Source organism: Taeniopygia guttata, chromosome 4A (genome assembly GCF_048771995.1).
Source record: "Taeniopygia guttata chromosome 4A, bTaeGut7.mat, whole genome shotgun sequence".
Classification (NCBI taxonomy): domain Eukaryota; kingdom Metazoa; phylum Chordata; class Aves; order Passeriformes; family Estrildidae; genus Taeniopygia; species Taeniopygia guttata.
This window is the reverse complement of record NC_133029.1, coordinates 189,244-214,432: the sequence shown is the minus strand read 5'-3', so window position 1 is coordinate 214,432 and position 25,189 is coordinate 189,244. Positions and strand designations below refer to the sequence as shown.

General features: G+C 37.6%; 1 protein-coding gene and 1 long non-coding RNA gene across 2 annotated transcripts; one reads left to right on the top strand and one right to left on the bottom strand.

Moving 5' to 3' along the window:
* Positions 1–24,099, bottom strand: LOC100225043 (transmembrane 9 superfamily member 2). Its single transcript, XM_030272363.2, has 17 exons — positions 23,867–24,099; positions 23,472–23,539; positions 22,073–22,166; positions 20,387–20,514; positions 20,031–20,160; positions 18,963–19,090; positions 17,669–17,780; positions 15,471–15,550; positions 14,475–14,583; positions 12,083–12,215; positions 10,896–11,015; positions 10,661–10,718; positions 7,610–7,769; positions 6,784–6,935; positions 5,698–5,809; positions 5,111–5,282; positions 1–640 (listed from the first exon to the last, which is right to left on the bottom strand). Exons 1-17 carry the CDS (start codon positions 23,981–23,983, stop codon positions 573–575), a joined length of 1,941 nt encoding a protein of 646 aa, XP_030128223.2. The 5' UTR covers positions 23,984–24,099; the 3' UTR covers positions 1–572.
* Positions 24,075–24,935, top strand: LOC140684141 (uncharacterized). The gene is made up of 2 exons (XR_012055895.1): positions 24,075–24,168; positions 24,687–24,935. It is a non-coding gene; the product is annotated as an uncharacterized lncRNA (long non-coding RNA).
* The last annotated feature ends 254 nt before the right edge of the window (positions 24,936–25,189 follow it).

The window sequence follows — 25,189 nt, the reverse complement described above, 5'->3', positions numbered from 1 at the left end:
TGGAGTTGTGCAGTTTTATTTGAACAAAAACCAGTGTCGATATTTTTAATAAAGTCTACATTACACTAAATGCATATATACTTGTAAGAAGATAACCTAGCTGTAAAGAAGGTGCACGATAATATGTACAATCATAGTTTAGTTTAAAAAATTCACATTTTACATAGATTTACTAGACAGTCCTAGGCTTTCATGGTATATAAATGGTAACCAAACGAGGTAACAAAAAAACCCAAACCCTAGTCACAAGGAAATTCAGCTGGAGGACTGCATAATGCACTCAATTTTTCAAATAAATTGTTTCACAGAATTCTTATTCATCCTAAATCAAATTTTGGATATAATTTTCGAACTACTATAATGAACATGTTCAATGAGTATACTGATGTAAACATTTTTGTTTATATCAAAATGGCAATGGTGCCATTTTCTTCAATAAAAATCTGCATTTTATGTTGTGGCCTAGTCTTCCCCTTTTACAAATTAGAATAATTACAGAGGATGTTTCTCAATCCATGGTAAAAATTATCAAACAGCAAGGAGGATATGTTCAAAAGACACTTTGAAGCTTTTCAGTCCACTTTCACAACACTGTAAATCTTACTTACAAACCAGAAGCAGGCAAAAAATCCAATAGTCCCTGAAACAAGAAAGTAAAAATGGTTAGTTTATCTTCCAGTTTGCCCTGAGAGAGAAATCTAACATGTACTTCCCAGCTGGACAGAGTAGAACACTGTAATCCAGCTAACTACCCAGAAAAACAACACTTCTTTAACACCACACATTCATCCTCAGGCTAGGTTATTGATTTAGATCAAAGATGACTTTTAGGACCAGGCTGCTTCACGTACATTTAAGCCACCGATGATCGTGTTGCCACCACTATGAGCAGGGACACAAGCACCAATTCAGAAACTGACTTTTATAAACATGCAAAGCCAGCCCCTACCTGATTTTTTTTAAGTCTACAATACTTCACTGCTGCCTGTGAGTTATGACACATAAGTAGGCCTTGGAAAAATTCACCTGTCCCAGTTTTATACTCATCTTGCTCTATTTATACTTGAGAATAGAAATTTCTTCTTCTGTGCATCCTGTTGCTTCCTTTTGGCAAAGGAATGCTCCAAGTGCTACAGAAGCTGGAAGCAAGCAGCAAGTGAAAGCAGCAGTGACAAACCAAAACACTGAATGAGATTATTATATAAAATTTTTCTATTTTTATATTTATGAACAAATTTGTGTTTTTCACCGACAGTCACTATTATTGGGCAACTACAAAGACACTGTCTGTCGCCTTGTTCTTTCAAGAGTTTTAAAGTTCTTCTAAAAGTTTTCTACACCTTCTGATGTTTACATATTTCTACTGAATTTTCTCACACTGTTCACATAACAAACAAACTAAAACCACAAACAAATAAGTAAAATACCCCACTAGTTGCAAGAGTTGAGACCATTACATGCACATTTTCTGATTAGTCTAAACTCCTTTACATTTTAAGGTTTTTACAACTTTCACATGCACATCTCTATCAAACGACCCAGCACCAAACCTAACACAAATTCCTCCAATGAGGAATAATCTCTTTATAATCTGTTTGTTTGGTTTAATCCAATATAGCAAATTAGTTTCTTGGCTAGTGTTTACTTTACCCAATCTTAACCATTCACCAACTTAAACTTCATGTAAAAGCACTTGAGTGATCTGCATTGAAGAACTCACTGCTGTGGGATAGATTCTTATTTTTCCCCTAAGCAGGTGACCTGCATATTTTAAGATTCTACCTTTTTAAATAATCCCTACTAGCCTAGGAAAGTGATGCCATCTCAGTGTGCAGCAGCTCACTGCATGTCATTGACCATTCTAGGGAGGTACAGGTAAAAAATCTTTTGCAGGAGCCATTTAAAACTCACAAACCCAGGTATGAAGAGGACTCAAGACACTTCTTCAGCCAAGAAGCAAGCTATGTCCAAAAAATCCCATTATAGCTAGTGGGGAGACACTGACACCTCCATGGTTTTTTGATGATCTTGTCCTCTGCTTTACATTCTGCTGAATAGTCTAGTCCGCAATATATATATTACCACCTTCTGATACACAGAAACAAGATACTATACACAAAGCCATCAACTGAGTAAGAGACAGTTATTAGTAAACCAGGTTAAATTCAAAATTAAAAACAAGGATTATTGCAAAGAATAATGTCAAAATACATTAAGTAGACTCTTCTCCTCTACTCATCTCTTCTAGCTTTATTGTTTAATGAAGAAAGAAGAATTCAAAGCACGAGCAGATTGTAACAAAGCAAACAGAAAAGCACTCTACGCTTGGCTGATACTTCTCATGTACCTTAAAAGCTCTCTGTATCATACTGGTTTCAATCACCGCACAGTGGTGGGTGCTTCAGAATCTCAGATTCTAAACACAATCTACCCAGCAGATCAAAACTCAATTTTGAAAATGGCATTAACACACAAGTGAAAATGATGTTCAAAAACAGAGGTCACTGTAAAGAAACATACTTTGACTATGTTCAGGATTTTTTTGCCTCCATGAATAAAATACATGTAATAATGTAGCTACCCCCATCCAACCACATTTATTATTTCTTCAAAGATTAGCTGCACTTTGTACATTAAAATCCAATTGTCTGGTTTGGGTGTGCACACCATCAGATTTCACAGGTCAGATTATATTACTGTTGGTGCTGGTATACAAGCATTCAGTTCCTATTCACTTATTCATTATGACCCCTTTTGAAATGCCCTGGGTAATGCAATGCGCTGCCATGGAGGAGGTATTTATATTTCTGTCAGTGTTGCTGAAACCTAGTAGGCAAAAATAGAGAAAACCAAAATATCTAGCTCTAACTTAAGTAGAACAGATCAGGATCCCATTTTTGGAAGGCTATTAATGCAAAACGTGTGTAACATTACATTAGCAAACTCCTTCACCTCCAGAAACTGTGAAGGACTGAATCCTTATTTTCTAAAACAATGCCTGCTAAGAATATTTCACATTACAAAGTGAAGTTAGGTGTCTAGTGTTTGTGCCATTTGTCTAGAATAGCTTACACTTCAGGCCCAAAATCCATCACCTAACTAAATGTGGAAAAGTTATCACAGCATTTTACATTAGCAAGGATTTATTACGCACTCCATGTATCAGTTGTACCCATTAGCCTTCTAGTGACTAGCTGTTCTATTAAATGTACCAAAAAAAAAAAAAAAAAAGGCCACGTAGTAGCTTTCCTCATGAGCTACAAAAACAGCATAGGGAGCATCATTGTGGGTTTTTTCCAAAAGAAAAAGGTGACACTGCAAAAATAACAGCAGTACAGTTTATTATTGTACTTCAGTGGCCTCAGTGGCCTTCATATCAAGAGCTCCAGGATGAGCGTATCTGAAGCTTGGATTACCATTTCAGCAGCTGCCATGACAATTTCAATTATCATTCTATATATGAAAGGGACAGTTTTAATTCTACCAATTTGCATATTATAAGTGATATTGAAATGGGCAGGATAGCAACTAACCTATGCTAAAACCCAGACAGATATTAACATATTGCTTTAGCAGAAAAGTAATTAAACTGTTTTAGACTATCATTTTGGGTTTTTTTTAAATATAGAACAATATATATATATTATAAAAAACATCTGGAGCTTGTCTGTTTCATCACAATTAGGGCAGAGGTTTAACTGGCAATATGTAAACTTCCATGTTTGCCTTCTAATAATTAAAAAACTGAAAAAGAAATCCTCCTTGTTTTTTCCCCTGCTTCATTTTAGAACTTTTCTTGTCCTTCTTAGAAAAGACATATTTCTAAAGAACAAAAACCATAAATAAGTGACAGTTACTGTTATTCAATATCAATTCTACAGCATAACTGCTTTGTTCAAACACATACAGGAATTTTCTTCAGGTTTTTATGAAAAGTGGATTTTTTGCCTTGTGTCAACCAGTACTAGGAAAATTAAATACATAAGGATGAATAAGGTCCTTCTCCCTGTTACACTGACTAACTTGGAGTCTGACACTAAGACTTATCTTCGTTACCTATTTCAGCCACTCTTTTTCAACTGCATTTAACTAAGAGATGCATTTCACAAAGTGAACACAAAGTAATCACAGCAGCTTTTAACAAACAGGCAGAGAAGTTAAAAAGTAGCAATATAAAGTACCATGCCATCCACACAGGAATCCTCTATTATAATCTTTGGAGTGACTGCCACGGCTGTTTTTATCAACAGCCCATCATATGTGAACAAGCATTTTCTCTAGTTCTGTCATTGCAATATTTTGTGAAGCCAAGCAGTGACATCTAAAAGATCTGACTTCATGTGTTAAATCTACATATACAACAGCAGCAGTATGATGAACACCAAGATAAAACACTCATGGCTACTTTTCAAGGCCCTTCAAAGAGCTTCTTATTTCCCTAACACATGGCACAGATTTCTCATCAAATCAGCCTCAAAATTATTATTTCAGTCAAATGTCTATGAACCTTAAAATAATTTTGTGGAAGATGCTTTGTCTGCATGATTTACATCAGAAAAGTTGGACAACTAACACTGGAGAGCTGTATTTCAAATGAGTTCCTCCAGTTAAGGGGCATTTCCATCATTATGAAGTGGTTTAACAAGCAGGGAAGACAACTCTAACAGTACTATCTTGTCAACATTCACTTCTTCCCCAGTACCAGCTTCCTTCACTTGCTCATAGTGAAAGTTGAAAATATATTTTATCCTCCATATGTAGAGTGAAATTATCGCTAACTACAGAACTTCTAGCACCGACTATGAAATCCAGAATTAAGCTAATACTCGATATTGAAATTAACAAAAACAGGCCTTTGAGAATATAATGGCTTGATATTCAATAAAGGAAAATGAATTCTACCATAAATAAATGTAATTTCAAGTTTGGAAGAAAGTGTAAAAAAAAAAAAATCTTACTGGGCTGTGAGGTGTCACAAGTCATGTAAGTAACACCACCTAAAGAGTCATAAATTGTACTTAGTATTTCATGTAATCTAAATTTCATCTAATGTTTCTCATTTCAAAACCAGAGCCCTCTATATTAATTTTAGTTTGAACATTGCACTTACCTGTGAAAAGGAAAAAAATCAAGACCATGATCATTGTGTAACCAAAGTATAAAATGGTGCTAGCAGTTCCTGTGATCTGGAGTTTGGAGAAGAAGTAATGGACTGCATAGATAAAGAGATAAACTGCTGTAAAGCTGCTGGTCAAGAACGACCTCCACCACCAGTGATAGTCCTGAAAGAAACAATAAACTGCTCACTGAGAATCATCATGTAGGAAATGGAATATAGATAAGATGGTGAAAAATTAACATTGTCTTATGAAACACATTTAATTCTGCAAAATTTAGCTCAGAATAATTGCAACACGGCATGTAGATATTTTCTTTCTTCAAAGTCAGCTGTATTGCTTCCACTAGGAAAATGAAACTACTCTTGGATCAAAGCTGTTTGGTTTTGCTTATCTGTTGCCAGCAGTTGATTTTGAAGCAAAAGGCACATTTCAGAAGAGTGACTAAGACAGGCATGCCAAGGCTGAACTTGCAATCAGTTCATAGTGCCCAGCATTTCACAGTGTATGTGAATTCCTTACCTGTATTTCTAACATCTTCCAGCTACAAGTCATATCTACATCAGAACTGCAACTTTACCTCTGCACACAGGTGGAAGTAGCACAGCAAAACTGTAGCCTCCGAACATGTAATTAGAAGAATTATAAAAACTAGGAACAGGAATCCAAACATGTAATACATCTGATGAGACCTAAAATTAAAAGCAAATAAAAACACGAATCTCATTTTGGTTGAAGTTCTGAGTTAAATCACAGCGTCACATTACCAGATTCTAAGTTAACTTTATTGAGTGAAGGTGACAATTACTGCAGTTCAGGATTTGACAGAGAGAGTATTAGTAGCATACTCCCTCCATGCTTCCCTTTCGTAGGATAAAGAATGCGAAAATTAAGAATTTGCTAACTTCAACTACAAAAGTCCACAATATACCTGTTTGTCAGCTGATTATGTTTTTCAGCACAGTTACATTACACATTTTTTGAGGAATAATATAAAAAGTTAATCTAATGAATTTGCATTTAAGAACTGATTTAGAAAACTGTTCTGTTAAGATCTCTCAACGTATACAGATGACAGTATAAAAACCTGGCACCTTCAGGATAATATTTCCCATTGAACAACAATGTATTAGACATTTCAAGTTCACATTGTGAAAGTAATGAAAGATTGCACTGGTTTAATTTTTCACTCATGGCTTGATTAGGTTTTGCAAGATTTTGGAGTGGAGAGGATTGTTCATGGGGAGTGGAGTCTTTATTTTGCAGAACATGGAACCCCAAGACCTTGACCTGATTCTGATCTACACAGTTGAAACTGCTAGATCACATTAGTTTCGTAAATCATAATACAGTTACACAATGGATTAGGCTCTACCTAACCACAACAGTATGAAACCACATTTGTGCTGTACAGAGCCAGGAAGATAAAACAAGGAAATAGGACTCTCATATAATACTTTGAAGTTCTCCCTAAGAAGAATTGGTTTTGTAAATTCTAAGCACAGAAATAAATATAAAGACTCCGGAAATTCCATAAAATCTGCAAAATTATCAAAAACTTTCAAAACTGGTTTATTCCTTTTATTATTTGCTTTGGGATGTTCAAACTCACCATGTGTATTATCAAACCTATATAAAGAGAGGGGGGGAAAAAAGTGATACTCACCAAATGCTATTCAGGATGAAAAAAAGTTGAATAAAAATACAGCCAAAAGGTAAGATACCACCCATGATGATACCAGGCAACGGCTTTGTGAAAAATGACTGCTCTGGAATTTGGCGAGGAATCTGGTTTGTACGCACTGGATGTTCAATAGGCTGCAGAAAAAAAAAAAACAGAAATAAAATATTAATTATTACATCATAAATAAGATTACTTTCCCTTAGCATTAGCATATAAAGATTTGATAAACATAACTATACTTTCATTCATAAGTCATCACAAGTTATCAAACAAAAAAGCCTACAAACTTGATGTCCATCACTAGGAAAAAGCACATCTGCTTTAGACATTCCAACTATGGGCCAGTAATCAAAGCAGAACACAAAGGAAATAAATCTGTTCAGTCCTTAACTAAAAACAAAATAAAACTTAAAAAATCCGATAACATTGGCTTTTTCTTAGCTGTCTGGCACTACTTCAAACTAGTGAAGTACAAAACCGAAGCCTCTCAGTAGCACTACTTCAAAACTCAACAATACTACCAGCAATACTACTACTATTGCTGAAGCACAAAAAGCAAGTAAGAACTCCAAGAACATTACTAAAACCTGATTCTAGCGAATGGACTGAAAAAAAAATGGTTTGGTTTGGTATGACAGTACAAATACATGCTCTGTTTCAATATCAGGACAGCAAAATATCATTTTACAATCATGGGATCACAGATGTTTCAATACAACCAGATCCTCTCTAGAACTCTTGCTTAGAGATTCAATGGCTCAATTACAGAGGACAGGTGTATTTCAAATCTGTATTCAAAGGGCCCTACCTTCTCTTTGAAGCCAAAATAGGCACCAACAAAGGTTAGTGGGACTGAAATTCCAAACCACATAGCAAGGATAGCAACCAAAGTGCCAAAAGGGATGGCAGCTGAGGAGCCTTTCACCCACAGAATGAGATTCATAATGAAGAAATCAGCAAAGACAATCCTGAAAAATAAGATCAGAAAATATATTAAAATATTCAAGAAAGATTAAATATCACTTAGTATTACAAAATGTCTATTAGTTAATTAATAAATGTAGCTTCTTTCAATTTTTCAATTTCCCAACAGTCCTAGTTTTTTTCACCACTGGTGCAGGTAAAGTAAAAATGCCTGCACCACCCAATGCAGGTGTAGGTAATGTAGGTACCAATGGTAAAGCCATTATTTAAATAAAGACTCTGTACATAACACCAAAACGTAACAGAAACATGCCATTGAAAAAATCTATACAAAGGACAGAAAAATATAGAATAAATGTGAAAACTCCTTAGCTGTACCTTGTTTCCTATTAAAACCATAAATATTTTCTTTATTTATGTCCTTTACAAGTAGTAAATTCCTTCTGAATAAATACAGTGATAGCAAAGTCTCCTACTTATGAAGCCCTGTGGACTCTCACAACATGGAGTCTAATGCTCTGCTGCAGTTTGTGTCACAAGGGGAAGGAGGGATTAAAGAGGGCTCTGCTCTACAACAGAAATATTTGTATAAGCATGGAGTTATACATACTAAGTAGCCCATGCTTCTGGAGAATTTAAATAGACTGCATCAGTCATGATTTGTCTGCAGACCTGCTTTTCCCTCCCCCATTAAACACATCTGCCTCATTTTCTAAACATCCTGGACAAAAACTAGAAACAACTCAGAGATGAGAATCAAGGTATTGCTGAAACAAGGTGAGATGAAGATTTAGAACATCCCATTCTGAAAACAAAGCAGAATGTTCATTCTGCAAAGGAACCCTATATAAAAGAATGCTTATGCTAATTGCCATTATTCCTGGATTCAAATATACACCACAGAAAATTCAGCCTCAGAAAAGGTCCTGTAATGTGTACCACAGCCTGGGTCTTGTTAAAAAAAGTGTTCCTGAGACAGAATTTAAACTGCCCTGAAGTGAACACACACCCTGTATTTAATTTAAATAGGAAGAAGGAAGGATTAGAGCAATAGACAGGCTCCTTTTTTTCCTCGGAGCAGCCTGACACGTTCCAAAACTGCTTGGGGGAACAGACTTGTTTAGTAATCACACCCAAGCGACCCCTGGTGTAAGCATCTTGTTAAACAAAAAATAAAAATCAAATCCATTTTATAAGTCCTTATAATCTTTATCATCTATCCAGGCTCATAACACAGACCTCACTTATCCCCTCCACAAGTATAAAAAATACTGCAAATACAAACTCCCATTAGTCTACTGAGATTAAAAAGGCCTTGGGCTGTTTATGATATTATGCAAATTCACTGAACTACCACAGTGTAATCAGGGCATCTGTTAATATTCTGTCAGACCCAGTAATTTACTTCCTCTGTGAAACTCAATTCATTTGTAAGTTTAACTGACTAGCACAGTATTCTTTCCATCAATATATATTTTCTTCTCTCTACTTCCAACATCTAAATGACAGCAAGGAGACTGAAGCACATTCTGTTAAGAAGTAAGATTTCTCACGGAAATACTAGACTTGGTTGTTATTGAGTACATTACTTTTCATTTGATGAAATTCTGCTTTACTTGAAGACAAGTCATGTTTTATTTATTATGAGATTTTTGGGGAGAAGAAATACCTTAAGAAACTTATAATCTTTTCTTCCACTTTTGCCAAAAATATTTACCAAGGGATGACTTCATGTACTCAAAGTTGCAACCAAGAAACATGGAAGACTTGCAACAGAAATTAGATTCTTCTCCCTCTCCCCACTAATTTTCACAAAAGGTTATAAGAGCTATGAGAAAACAAAAGGCTGAAGTGCTACTGCCCTTCCCAAGCACAGCATTGCCCACACTATATACTATGATACACACTACAGCCGCATCCCAAACTGGACACCACCTACATTCATGTAATGTTATAGATACATATTATAATACCGGCTTTTTGCAAATATTAAAATATATTCTGTATGTGTGGTGTTAAAGTAACTTTGCTATAAAGATACCATTTTTATTTCTGTTGTCAATTAAGCTTAGACATAGTAGTGAAATAGCTGATATAAGTATGCTTGTGTTAAAATGCCTGCTTGGATGGGATAACATCCAATGAACATATGATGAGGACACCTGCTACAGATCTGCCAACTATCAGCACCCACCCTCTGAAGACAGCGTGCACCAAGGCCCAAACTGGAAGTGATGAAGAGAAGGACCCAAAACCCCAGCCGAGAAACACGCATGCTCTAAAAAGGCGGCCCCAAGGAGGGGCCATGTAAAACAGTTCCTGGAACATGTAAACTAGTTTGGGGAAAAGTTTACTATGTATAATTGTTTATGAATATGTAACAGGCTGATGCAATAGAAATGGTATATAAAGGGTATTTTCCAAAATAGCAGTGTGCTCTTGGCTGAGTGCCAAGATGTGCCCAGCCATAACATCTTTATTTATTGTCTTTGTCTCCTATTGTTCTCTACTAAACTTTCTAAATTTTTACAGGAGAGTGAACTGTGTTTTCCACACGTAAGAAGATCATAACCAGAATCACCTGGTATTGCAGTACCAAACTGGAATTACCCCAGCACTGTGCCCAATGTTCCGGTGCAGTGATTCCCAAAGGCTGTGACACAACCTTGCAAGAGAGTTGCCCCATTCCTTCTACCCCCACACCTGACAACAAAACAAGAAGCCAAGAGCTGTGTTCTAGACTACCAGGCTCCCACTCCTCACAATTCACTTTTCTTTATATTCACAGATAGGCAATGCACAAAGCAGCTTAAGAGTACCATAAACAAAATCACAGAGACAAGCATCATAAGAATTGGCTTTTGCCAACTCCTTCCCACTTCCAATTGGTTTATACTTAAGAGTAAAAGAAAGAATGAGGGGAAGCAATACTAACCCAGGGCAGAGCAGAGCTGTAAGCAAGACATTGGTCTTCCACTTCTCACCTCTGAATGCTGAGGAGAAAAAGTAGAAACAATTTCAAGGTCAAGACTTTTTCCAACTGTTTTGCAGAATGGCAGCAAGAAGCAGATACGATGTCTGAGACACCAGCTCCAATTGGAGGCATATATTCAGCCCATCAATTCTGAATTTAACATGCTGTGTCACATTAAATAAATTAATTTACTTACTCTTGTACATTCTAGCAGACACATAACCAGCTGGAGTTCCCAGTAAGACCCACAATACAACTGCACAGGTCATCAGAGCACCACGGTTCGCAGGAGAAAGGAAACCAAGGCAAGCTAAGACTAAAGAAACAAAAAGACTTAGTTATTTGTGGACACATGTCAAAATATCCCTGTAACACAGATCACTGTCAAGGTTTATCCCTTTCACTACCACATATCTAAATGAAGGCTGGGTGCATAAGCTCTTGTACAACCTCATCACATGAACATACCCCTAAGGCACTGTTTCATTCAAAAGCATTATTTCCAACTCATCTCTTAAGTAGAAAACTTCTCATAGCCAAAACACTGAAAAATAAAATGCCACCATCCATCAAAAGCATTTTCTCTTGCCACCAATTTCTTTCTATACCACTACACTGACTGCGCAGAAACTATCATCACTAAGCAAGATACAGAGTTATGATCAACACTGATAGACAAGCCTATCAAGAAAATTCTAGTAATCTTACAGTATCATGCAATAAATAAAAAAAAGCAGCTCCCCTATGAAAGACCAAAATCTGAATTAAACCTGGAGAACAAAATTTGAAAGATTCTTCTTTTGTACTAAGTATCAGCGTACTTTCCAATTCTACTGTACAGTAAAAAAAGAAATGCTCATAAACTTTACAGATAATAATAAAATAACATCTTGTAACAGGTTACATAATCACATGCATATACAGCTATTTATGGTAGGCTGACATTATCTCAACATTGTGTCAGTACTATTTCACTGGCATGCACTCTTGCTCGTACTTCTGTACGGCTGCAGTCCCACATCAGACATTTTGGACAGAAAGGGTTCCCAGAATATTAAAGCTTTAACTTGCATTAATGGACATTTGGATAATTTACGCCATGCAAAATTGTGTTTTTTAACAAGAAACTTGTAAGAAGGAAGTTTGATTTCTGAATTAATGAACAATCAGCATTAGCCCAGATATTACAAAGTTTTCAATGACAACGCTTAAAACAGTATTACTAAAGCTATCTAATTACTGTTATGAAATTGCCTTAATATTTTATGTTACTAAAGGAAGAACACTATTTCCAAAATAAGGCTTTTATAATTTTTTAAATAATATTGCATCTTTCTTACTACTATTACACTACATACACATCACCTTAATGAAGTTACTTACATAATGTAATAAACGTCATAATGAAAATTTGGGTTCCTTGGCCTAAAAAGACAGACAGTAACATTCCCTTCCTTGGAGGTCTAAACACATCTCCATGAACCAGCTTCCAGCCAAATTCCTCTTGGGCATCTTCCTGTACAAAATCAACAATGTCTTTAGCAGCAATACATAATGCAGTAGTGAATTAACACAAACAAGATGCAAAACACATATTTAAAGTTTGATTAGCTTCCAGTTAAGATCCAAAGCCAGACTAATTGCATCTGATTCATCACTCATTGATTTTATAACCCGCTAATGGTTCAGTGAAAAAGGCAAGATTTATCAAGAAAATTCTATCTCCTAAAGCAAGAAAAAGCAAATGTAATTAGTCAAACCATAGAATATCATTCTAAATTTAAACTAAAACAAAGCATTCAGTTTAGTTTTAACTTCAATCTAGTTCATGCACTTTTTTTTTCTGTTTTGATTTCGAAGTCCATTGATCTCAATGACAATACTGGAGAAGAATGAAACTGTCCCTGTACTCCAAAAGAAGTTTGCACCCTGAAATCATGACGGACAAGTATAAACACTCTGGATCCTGCCAAAGGTGAATGGATGAAAGGATGGAATGGTGAGGGGGAAGCCTCAGCCCAGTGGCTCTAAGGAACCACTGCTGAAGAACAAAACTTGAGTTTTGAGTGATAATATGCACCACAGTTTGTCTCAAAGCTTTGTTTTTAATTAAGTTCTTTCATTACTGGCTAATTAGCTGTGAGTCAGAGTATTTTTCAGACTTCTGTTTAAAAAATTCAGCAGTATTTCATATTGCTAACCTTACAACATAATGATAAGAACTATGTAACTAAACCAAGTAGTAAGCTATATATTAGAGTTTCAAAAAATATTAGAGCAAAATTACTCTAAACTTTTCAAAGGTGCAGTAATCCTCATCTTACCCATTAATTTAGCTTAGTTCTCAAAACATTATAACAAAGATTTAAGTTCCCTACATTCAAGCAGTCATTATCAAAGAGATTTTAAGGGGAAAAAAAAAAAATGGAGCGCTTCACCTCTCCCTGGTGAAAACATACGGACATGAGTTCTCTTCAGTTCAGGAATCGTAAGACCCTAAAAGTAATCTAATGATTTCTGAACACTTCACTAATGAATGTCTCACTAAATCCACATTACACTAAAAGCCAGCTAGCATCAGTTGAAACACTAAATGCACATTCTAAGACCACAGTCACTGGCTGGTGCATCAATCTCTTTTGAAGTACAATGACCAGCATCCCCTAAATGTGAAATACTACTTTGCTTCCCTGCATCTTCTTCAAGCCACGTCCTCTGTTGCACAATTATTTCACACCTTTTTAAATAAGCTCCTTGAACTGCAACAGAGCTTTAAGTCTCTCACACCTGGCAAGAAAATGAAAAACTGTGGCTTTCTGAAAGTCACACCTATCCCTGCTGTTACTCATGAAAACTAATCAAGCTTCTACCAGTCTTGCTCTTCATCACATTAAAAATGATCAACTAATAAAGACAACACAGTATAAAATATTGAACACAATTTAATTGAGAGATCAAACAGAAGCCTCACAAAAGCTATCAGTTAAAGGATGTGAGAAAAATCATTCCGATTTAAATCACTGTCTGGATTTATATTAACAAAAGATATTCAATATTAAACCCACAAAGAAGAACAGTCTTTTCACATATAATTCACAGAATGACTAGATTTAGTTTCAATATGAAACATTTTTGTGCATTTTGAAGCATTTCTTTAACCAGATGGAGACAAACAGAAGTGAAAATTCAAATCTTCATTGCATCTGACATTACTTCTCATCTTTGAGTTGCAGATATCACTTTTACCAATGAGTAAAAGGCTAAGTAAAAATCACCCTCGGTCTACTGGTCAAGTCTTTCCCATTCACAATCAGTTAAATTTTCTTCTACTATAGAAACCTGCAGCTTTCCCATTTTAAGGAGTACATATCTCAAAAGAACTCACAACAGGTCCAGTCAGATGGTAATTTAAACAAACTAGACTCAGTTTAACATAGCAATTACCACGGAAATGGTATTTACAAACAAAATAAAATATCATTTACACATATACCAAGTAGCTTTAACACAGCTAGAGGTCAGAAGTTGTGTTGCACATGAACTGCACTATTATGAAACAAAGTGATTCCACCACAGTTTCCAGCCACAGGTAACATCAATTTTTATCAGACTATGTTAATCAGAATATCTCTAATAATTTTTAACCCCCATAGATATTAGCATGTATCAAACTCATCATAGATATACATCTCTTTAGACTGTACTCAAAACTAAGAGACAGACATCACTAAGGACAGAAAAAAGTGCTCATGTAAAAGTTGTAAATTTTACTCACAGAAGAGTCGATCTGGTTGTATCTTGCAATATCTTTGTGAAGAGTCCTCAGAATGATCATAGCCACCATGCCAGATAAGAATAGAACAATTACGAGGGAATTCATTATACTGTAGATAAAGAAAAAGTCATACTTTGAATCCAGTTATTCCAGCTTGAGGAGATGTACCAGTTAATACTACATGTAGAGCTCAGATCTGAGGAAAAGCCTTAGATATTCAGACCTTTCAGTATTTTTCCATCCAGAGAAGATAAAGGTACACAGCTTAAAAGTCTGTGACTTCTTAGGAGACAGATGTGAGGAAAACAGTATTCCATGATACCTTGCTAATTCTGAACACAGTTACATATTGCTTTTCTTTATTTTCCTCCTTATATAGCTAAGAAGTAATTTCCCTGGTGAAACAGCAACAGTTCTTAAAACAGACTGTCAAGTAGGTTTTATATCTATCAACCAATGAAATCAATTTTGTGCCATTTAATATTATGTAGAGAACAATTTATTTGGATTAGCCTTTTCAAGATTTACATTGCAAAACATTAACACTCCAACACAAATGATATACTTACTTAGTATCACTCCCAATCTATGCAGGGAAATAAAATAAGCAAGATCTTTTCGCATACATCTTTTACTCATAAAAAAGACTTTTTTACTCTAAGCAGCTGCTGAGTACAAAATATGCATTATATATATGTACCTCTCACTTTGCAGTCAAAGCCAGACAGCAACAGTAAGAACACTATAGAGCTGCAATGACTCAAAACTTCTCCAGAATGGAAATGATAAAGTAAAAAAATGCAAGCTGCTTTCCTTTTGGATACTGATGATGCATTCCTTTCAGAAAATGCTCCCAAGAGATGAAAATTAAATTCATATATGAAAGCAAAAAGTTTTCTTACTGAAAACCTACAGACATTGTTCTATCTCCCTAGGAGTACAACTAAGAATTGTGCTCCCCTGCAAGGTTACTCACTGAATAAATGCAAATCTTACCTAAACCACTGGATATTTGTATGTGGCATGGACTCCAAAATGTAGTCCCACCTGGAAGCCCACTTAATATTATTCTTTTCCTATAAGGAAATGAAATACTAATTAATAGAATCAAGTATAAGTTTATTGCAGTCTCCAAGAGGAAATAAGCATACCACATCTCTTCCCCAAACCCTCCAGTCAGCATTCATTTCTAAGCCTGGTATCCACCCTCGATGTTAAGATCTCTCTCTTGCATTAATTCATCTCTAAAGACTCTAAAAGAGTATGTTTTCATTGAAATCTCCTATGCACATCTTCTACCTTTAAATTAGGCTTCACTAAGCCTCACCTTTCCATGATTTGGGATGTAGCTGCCTGCAGATCCCAACTGCTGAAAAACATTTATGCCATCACTACAATACTTTCCCAGCATAACACTGATCTTGAAATTTCAACTTTGTCAAACATACTCCAGAGAAAAATTCCAGGGAAAACTAGAAATATGTTTCTCTCATCACTTTTAATGGATTTAGCACAGGCTTCTTTGCTCTCTGCCATAGTGTTGGCTGATATAGACTATTTTCCACTCTGATTCCTGACAGACAACTTTCATTTCCAGATATTCCTGTGATGGACCTTCATGTCTACAACTAAAAACACTTTCCGACCCACAAGCCTTGTCCTCCCCAGTTGTTCTCTTTGGATGTATATGTATCCTGCTACCAAACTCTATCCCCTGACTGGCATGAAGTTCTGCTGATCACAAGGTGCAAAATTTGTACAGCTAAGTACCATACTGCTCTCATAATTCTATTTTTGTACACTTGTGTACGTTAGAGACATGATGATGTATACCTTTCACACAGTACTAAATACCTTGTCCATGTCAGTTAATTAAAGCAGACACCTTAACTTTCTCATCAGAAGTCAGCTGCCATATTAGAAAGGACCATAAAACAGTTATATATTTTACTGCTTTATGTAGTCAGGCTTACTTAAACTGATGTTTTCCTACTTAAAAACACTTCTCACTGATAAACACTCCACTTTCAAGTTATTTTGAAACTACTAATAAAAAGCAAAACACACAAAGTATTATTTCAAACCAAGGCTTATGGATGACAGAGAGAATAAGCAGTTTTGAAGTGCCACCTGCTGGAAGTATCGAAACCCACTGGATGTGAGCCTTACCTGCTCCACAACAGGGAGAAGGAGTGTGGGTACCCAAACACCTCACCCATTGCATGAGTAACCAGACAAAGTTCATACTGAAATTCTGAATAACAATTTACCCCAAGATTTAAACACAAATGTTAATGAAAGAAGGCTCATTCAGTAGGAAAAACAGAGCTGAAAGAGGATCAGGCATCTCAAGGGAAAAGTAATAGGCTACTGAGCCTTGAACCTCAAGGTCACTGGTTCAAATCAAATTCAATTTGACAGGATGAAAGCTGTTGCCATATCACAGCTGCTTCACTGTCTGTACCAAACAAGCTTCTGGTCTTAAGCCAAACCCTCTAGGACAGGTGTCTTGCATCAGAAAAACAACCACACTTTCAGGACAGACTGGAACAGAGGTACCAAGATTTGAAGTACCTTGAATCAAATTATAGTCACACCCACAGGAGGCTCACTTTCCAAGCTGGGTTAAAGACTCATTTGCCAAAAAGCAACTTCCTCCTAACTCATTACAGGCTGAATAAAGCATTAGTGTATTTGTAAACATTAGAGTATTAATTGTAAAAAGTAAAAGATCACCTACTCAAGAAAAAGCCAGTGAACAAAATAAAAACCACACAAAATGAGACAAACCCTGCAACTTCATGAGACAGAACTGTACAGTCAACATTTAACAAAGAAAATGTCCCCTAATATAAACCGTTCTTTAACTTTGTTAAAGACTCTCAGCAGCCTGATTGAAATCTGAAAGCAGAGTTTACCTCAAGGAAGACAACTCTTCCAGTTATTCAATCTGCTAATTTTCTATTAGTAATAAAACACAGGGGGGACAAAAGGCCTTAATTTATATTTTCATGGTGTCACTTAAGTTACAGGAACAAAAAACCTGTTAAGATTTTCAGAAAAATACTTCACAAGACCATCCTTACAGCATTTACGCTGCTGTAATTCAGTTAGGGATATTAGCAAGTTATCCAATTGCTCTGATTTCATTCTTTTGTGGAATTATATATTCATGTAACAGATTTAATACTTACTTCAAATGTCACAGAGTAGGTGTAAACCAAATTCAGTTTATTGGTGAATTCTCCAGGAATCTCCATAGGGGGGCCTTCACAGCTTAAGTTGTTCTCATCTGTATGCTTGTAGCTAATGGGGAAAAGGAGTTAAATAAAATTTTTAAAAACTTAAATTTTCTTTAAAATAATTTAGCATTGTGCTCCAACCACAAATACTCCCCATCAGGAGAGCTTCAAGGTTGAAGCAAAGCACCTGGTCAGAGAATGACAAAATTAAGGTTATGTGCAATCTAACTGCCCCCTCGTGGTCTGCACTGCCAGGGAAAAGGAAAATTCTAATTTTTCAGCCATTCAGGATGCTACTGATAAAGCATTCATGAAAAAAGGAATAAGATCAGTAGAATCTTCCTAGCACTCATATAAGGAATAAACTTGCATAGCTAGTATAATTCACTAAAAAAAACACTGTAGCTTTGCAAGAGAAAAACCAAGAACAATCAAGTTATGTTGTACCAAGCATGTCTGTATGACTTCAAAAACTGTAGTAGTGTAATTTATTAACTTACTTAACTTCTATAGAAAAGAGAGAAAATTTTAGCTATTAAAAAACACCTACTTGGAAATTTTATAATTGGGCTGCAGTTTTCAAATATAGATAAATACAAACTGTGTATGAACAGGTTGACCAGAGGCCAAAGTTATTGCTCCGGAGTTCTTCTGACCCCTGAGTTATTGCACCTCCAGTCAACACAAAAACTAAGCAGCTACTGTTTGAGAAAAATCAGTCTCCTTAGAAAATAAGTTGCTGTTATCTGCAGTTCTGAATAGAGTGTTAACATAGTATTTCAACTACACCTCTGTAAACAAACTTACACAAGAAAAAGCACACCTGTACATTCATCCAAAGTACGTTTAGGAGACAGGTAACAGATCTGACACGGGAAACTGTTACTCAGTGAAAGGATGTTTCTCAGTGTATCTGAAAACATGCACACCCAGATACAAATCAACCAAAACATGAAAAAAGCCCTGCTGTTTGGGTCAGGTTCTAAAAGTCTCATAGGCAGCTTTTCCATCACAAGGGACTTCAGGAAACACTTTAAAAGCAAAGTTAAATTATATTTACAGTCGTGGAACTGTCCTTGTAAACAGCTCCAGACATAAACCAGCACACTGAAAGCTTTACCAGAAGTCAGAACAACAAGTTCCTCAGAATGTATTAATTCAAGTAACATCTTTAAGGAACTGTTCTCTCTGGAACTGCTGTTAGGCCTCCAGAGTACCAGAATCTGATGCTTTAATGCACAATTACCTTTGTGGTCTCAGTCTTGCCATCACCAGTCTTGCACCAGGCCAGTTTTCATCCTTCCCGCTGTGGTACATGATTGTTATGTCAACGTGGTTGAAGAGGTAGAAAGTGTTCTTCTTGTTAAACTCTGACTACAAAATATGATCAGGAGACTGAGCAACTTCTCCAACAGGAGAGAGCTCCAACAAGTCAAGAACTTTATCGTGAGGTTGGCATTGTATGAAGAAGCAACAAAGGGAAACACTTCAACATTAATATACCTGTGTAAAAGATCACTTTCAAGAGACTGAGGAATAACTGAGCTGGAAGGTCCCTGTAGACAGAGTAAACTGATTGTGCATGATAAATGCAACACCTCAAAGAAGCATCAGACCCACTGCATACAAATGAACTGACTGCACTGCACGCAAGCAGCAGGTTAAGCAGTAGAGCAGAGTCATGGAAGGCTCTCTCCTCACCAAGAGGAGAGCTGTTCCTCACCCAGGAGGAATAAAACTATTACTATTATCTGTAATTGTACTAGCTCACAATGGAACTCCCAGGATGACTGACACATTTCCAACTGTCAGCATAATTTTCCCTGTCACAGTTATGTTTGCTATCCTTCAGCCACCTGGGAAAACCCTGACACATTTAATTTGTTAACTGTGCTAGACATAACTTTTAAAACTAGAACACAGAGCTCATTTCTAGGACTTCACTAGAAAGCTTCTATCTGATACTGATAAAAGAACATCTTGCACATGAACATGACACAGACAAAAAATGAATAGGTATAGGGTGGATACACATGAAATTTCAGAATAAAACCTCAATTTTAAAGGATTTTAAACACCCACACCATTATTTTATAGCTTTATAAAACATATATTAGTCAAAGACCTGTAAGAACATTTTATTTGGAAAACTGTATCTGTGAGTCACTGCACCAGCAGCACTCAGCTCTGTCAGTGGCCACAGTCTAAACTTTAAGCATGTTTACAAACATGTTCTTTCTCAGGAAAAGAAAGCTTGAAAGTAAAACCACAAATGAAACCACCCTATACTAACAAAAAAAGTTCCACCACTTACATTTATAACACAAGCATCTTTAACTCTACCATCTGGAGTAACAAAACATCCTATTGGAAATCCTGGATTACAGTATTTTTGTCCATCTTCCACATCATAACACCACGTTACAGGCATGTTATCGATAATCCTAGACAGAAATCATCAAAGAACACGTCCTCAGAAAGGGGTGCACCTCACTTCACAGTGACATTTCACATTCATGTAATGCACACACTTTTCAGTAGTGCCTACAAGATGTACAGTAGAGAGATAACTATCACACAAAAGGAAGAAAGCAACCACGTAAAACATAGATAACAAATGTCCAAAAGCAAAAAATATAACACCAACCACAAGCATATGTCTTGGCTTACCAGTGATGCTGATAATTCAATTGCATTCCTTTCTTCAAAAAAGCCAGTTTGCTTTTATCAACACTGTTTCCTGGGTCATATGATCTTGTACAAACCTTCTTGCAAGTTTCTTGCTTTTGAAAAGTGAACTGTTAAAAAAAGCATACAAAAAAAAGTCACTTCAATTTTGCTTCAAAGATCTCTTAGCGTTTTGGGTTTTTTTCAGGTAAAGTAGGGAGGGTTTTTTTTTAGCTACTTTAGCTCATTAGTGTAAGTTTCTGAAGGATAAACCCTTAGGACTGAAAATTAGTAGAAAAGGTATTGCTTTTCCTTTTACCAGTTTGTTTTATTTTGATAATTTCATCATGGGCTAACACAGACCTTCACTACATTCTTGAATGTTCCATGTTAACTTTAGCTGGTTTTCCCCATAGTTATGGCTGCCAAAAGCACAAGTTGCACAACATCCAAGCTTCAAGTACAGACATCACCTAACACAAGCACACTCAAATTTGCATCTCCAACTTCTAACCCAATTAACATTAACCTGTTAGTGAGCTTAAAGCATGACTGAAAATTCTAATATTATCAAGGTCCAAATGCTAACCAGGAACAGCACTTTCTATTTACCGTTGTGTACAGCCATTTCAAACAGTGGTTATAACAATTAATCTATTCAGTAACGTATCCAGTCCAAATGACCCATCATGCTAGATATTTAAAAGCTTATTGTGACCACCAGTCATAAGACTTAAAATTATATTAGTTCAGAGAATCAAGGAGATTTCTAAGAGCAGTTCATATAAGAGAAGGGGCATCATCTACTTAACAGACTAATGAAAAGATAAGAACGGGTCCCTTAAGACTGAGCAGCAGAGTCAGAAACTGCTGCCTCTTTTTCTCACAGGGATTTGGATTATCTAGCAACCGTCACACACACATAGCACAGTCTTCAGCTCCACTGGCAAATCCAAGTCAGGAAACTGCGTTTGAACACCATACAGCTCTCAAACATGAAGAGCCACAGTTGGACCACGGCTCCTCCATTGCTAATAACTGTCCCAAGCTGATGGCACAGCTTTTTAGATATGCTGCATTTGATCATTGCTAATGCACAGCATGATACAGAAAAATACCACATACCCAATCCACAAAATATTTCCAAACATTTATTTTACAGAAGGTTCCAAGTGATATGCATCAACACTGAAAAATCTGTTTTCAGACAACAGATGATAAGCATGTATAAGCAGAGAAAAGCTGCAAGTGAGCCATAACCTAATTTCCCCTTTCTGCTTTGGAAATTGCCCAATACTACAACCAAGTATACAAAACAGTTCCTGAACTATCACTTTATAGTCTCCAATGTTACATTTAATAAACCAATTATTTCACATCACCTAGCACACCTTACATCCAGCTATTAAATAACTACCTAAGATATAGTTTCTGGACTTCTCTACCACAGAGCAACACGCAAGAAGGGTGATCACTGGTTCAATTTCCTAACCTAAGATACCATATAACCTAAGATACCTTTGGGTTGGGAGGAGTTTTATTGGGTTTTATTACACAAACTCCATACTGGTTATATTAAAAAATATAAACAAAATAATCACCCAGTCATCTAATCTTCAGCTATGTCTACGGCTATCAGAACAAAGGCTATCAAATTTAAGCAGGATCAACTTCAAGGGATGAAATAACCTTATATGGAGACGATGCTATTCTCTCCCCAAACAGCACTTGTCCAAGATTTTCTGATGGTCTTTTCTCTTCCTTATCTTGACAGAAGTCAAAACTGGAAAAAAGTAGCAAAGGTTCCCTTTTACTTTTAATTGACATATAACTGTAAATACCAGCCTAAAACAAATTCTTAAACTATGTACTTAGTAGTTTTCACTATTTTGTTAACAGTTTAGACACCAGTAGTTAAAAATCTGAGAGCCTTTGCAAAGAAAGCTGGCATCTATTTCAATATTAATTTCAACCAATACATATTCCAGCATATCTTTAACAAAATGCACAATGGATAGTTCACCCACCCTTTTCAAATGGCAATTTAAACAAACAATAGAATGTTTCACTTTGTGGGGAAAAAAAGGCACTATGCTACAGACTTTTCATTTCTCCTGCAAAAAATTTTCTGGAAAAATTACATTCCTTTCTTAAAGGAATATTTACAAATAGCATTTAACATTAAACACATTTCAAAGAAGGAAAGTGCTTTTAGTTTTACAGTGCCACACTGTCAAACACCATTCGCCAGTTCTTTTCAGCTACATACAGCCTGAAACTACTGCATATGGGAGAATGTAACCATTCTGGCTTTTCATTAAACAGAGGTAGCAGCAGGTTATGGTAAAAAACCCCAGCATAACAACAAGCCCATATTTGTCATTGGCACAGAAGTACTTTCCCTCACTTAATTGTCCTAAATTCACTGGCTTCCATAAAGTTTAACGGAAATAGAGACGGGGTATTTCTTGGCTAGTCTTTGGTCTTATTTCTATTGCTGCACTGCCTAGGGAAAGAACTAAAATACCTGCAAGTTTTCTCTTCTGTGCCCAACAAGACTGCAAATCATATTGTTTGTCATCACTTTGTAGGCCTATAAATATCTGCAAAAGCAGATAGAAGTTTTCATATAAAAGAATCAAAGGATACAAAACTAAAACCAACAAACCAAGAATTAGCTATAGAACTTTGGCAAAAAAAAAAAAAAAAAAAAAAAAAGAAAGTTAACAGAGACTAGTCTCCAAGTTTCTTTCAATTATCAGGAAAAAAAGGGAACTCAAAATTTCTTATGCCCTAGATTTGCCTAACAGAACAAACTTTCAAATATGTCAAACAGTCAATACTAAAACTTGTACTCAGCTCAAAAAAATGCACCCATAAGAAACCTTGCAGCCTTTTCTTTAACAATAACCAAGGACAGTCAGGTGGCACAGGTGTGGCCTTCATCCTTCCCACCCTCTTGTACTTCGTTCCTGCCACTGAGCACCGGATTCACTCTTCCACCCCTACAGCCAAAATACTGACACCCTTACAGTAACAGAAAAGCACCTTTCCAAACATTTCTGGAAAGCTGTTGGGATGTACTTACGCATCATATTCGTATGGCAGAACTGATTCAACAGAGTCCAGCCGGTTCACGAAGAGCTCAATTAGTGACTGAAACAGGAAAGGAGAAAAATCATGAAAATAGGGACTTTCAGAAACAAACGTACGGCTGGTACGAAACGCGTGGCTAACTAACAGCAAATGCTGCTACCCCATGGCAGAGTTACCCTTGGCTGCTGCCAGGCCTCGGCCACGCCAGGAACAAGAGCTAAGGGTCCTCCCAGCGCTGGCTGTAAAGTTCAGCGGGAAATGGGAATATCAGCTAGGGGTGCCTGTCTTCCCGAAGCAAAGGCTGCCGCCCGCGGGAGGCCACCTCCGGGCAGCGGGACTGGGAACACCCCGCGTGGAGCAGAGGGGCCGGCCCGCACGGGAGCTCACCTTGCAGCTCTCGCTCTCCTCGCTCTCCTCACAGAAGCTGACAGGCGCCAAGCCGGGCAGGTAGAAGGCGGCGCCGAGAGGCGCCACCAGAAAGAGTGCGGCAACTAGCAGCCTCATCTCGCAGCCTGGACGGGCAAAGGCACCATGAGGCACAGCTGCAACCCCACCGCCCCGGGCAGCGCCTTGCGGAGGCGGCCCCGGCACAGTCGGAGGCGGGGCGGCCGCGTCACGGCCGGGTCGGGGCACAGCGGCTGCGCAGTGAAGGGTGGGAAGCGGCGGGCGCCATCTCGAAGGAGGGCACTGTGAGGGACGGGCGGGGCAGGACAAGGGCGGGCAGCCGGGACAAGGGCGGGCAGCCGGGACAAGGGCGGGCAGCCGGGACAAGGGCGGGCAGCCGGGGCAAGGGCGGGCAGCCGGGACAGGGGCGGGCAGCCGGGGCAAGGGCGGGCAGCCGGGGCAAGGGCGGGCAGCCGGGACAAGGGCGGGCAGCCGGGACAGGGGCGGGCAGCCGGGGCAAGGGCGGGCAGCTGGGACAACGGGGAGCGGCTTCCCGCTGCCAGAGGGACGCCGGGGAGAATTTCGTCCCCGGGAGGTGGGCGTGTGGCCCTGGCGCAGGTTGCAGAGATAAGCTGTGGATGCCCAATCACTGCAAGTGTTCAAGGCCAGATTGAACGGGGTTTGCAGCATCCTTCCTGGTCGGGAGAAAGGAGTCCCTGCCCCATGGCGAGCGGCGTGGGGGCAGCGAAATCTGGTGGTTTTTTGAGCATCCCTTCCAACCCAAACCATTCAAGGATTCAATGGTACTAGAATCTCTTTTCAGGTTTCATCCCCCAGCAAAAAGCACAGAATCAATTAGGTTGGAAAACACCTCATCGAGTTTAACACAGGACCGAACACCACCATGTCAACCAGACCATGGCACTGGATGCCCTCTTTCCTTAAACACCCCCAGGGACAGTGATTCTACCACCTCCCTGGGCAGAAACAGTTACTTTGTGCTGTTCTCATCTACTCTAGTCTGAGTTTTACAGAGGAAAATTTCTGAATTTCTATAAACACCTATTAACGGTCAGTGCCTAGAAGATTGCTCCTTGTTATAAAACTGTTAAGCTGATTTTTCAGTTATTAGTTTTTGATTGCATAACTAGAGTGAATTACATTCCCTCATCTCTCCTAAACTCTTTTTCCAGTTTAAAACCAAAGCGTAATGAACTTGGTAAAAGGCCATATGTTTGATGAAAATATGTAGCATGGTACAGGGGAGATCCAAAACACTTTGCATGAACAAGTTTGCAGTGTAAATTCAGCAACATTGTATAACAT

What these genes read in the sequence shown, in the direction of transcription:
- LOC100225043 (XM_030272363.2), bottom strand. Translation starts at nt 23,983, where the DNA reads ATGAGGCTGCTAGTTGCCGCACTCTTTCTGGTGGCGCCTCTCGGCGCC. An exon ending in TTGAATTATCAGCATCACTG is followed by an intron (nt 20,161 to 20,386) that starts GTAAGCCAAGAC and finishes ATTTCTGTCTAG; the next exon opens with GATTATCGATAACATGCCTG. An exon ending in ACAGCTCTGCTCTGCCCTGG is followed by an intron (nt 7,770 to 10,660) that starts GTTAGTATTGCT and finishes CTTATTTTTCAG; the next exon opens with GATTGTCTTTGCTGATTTCT.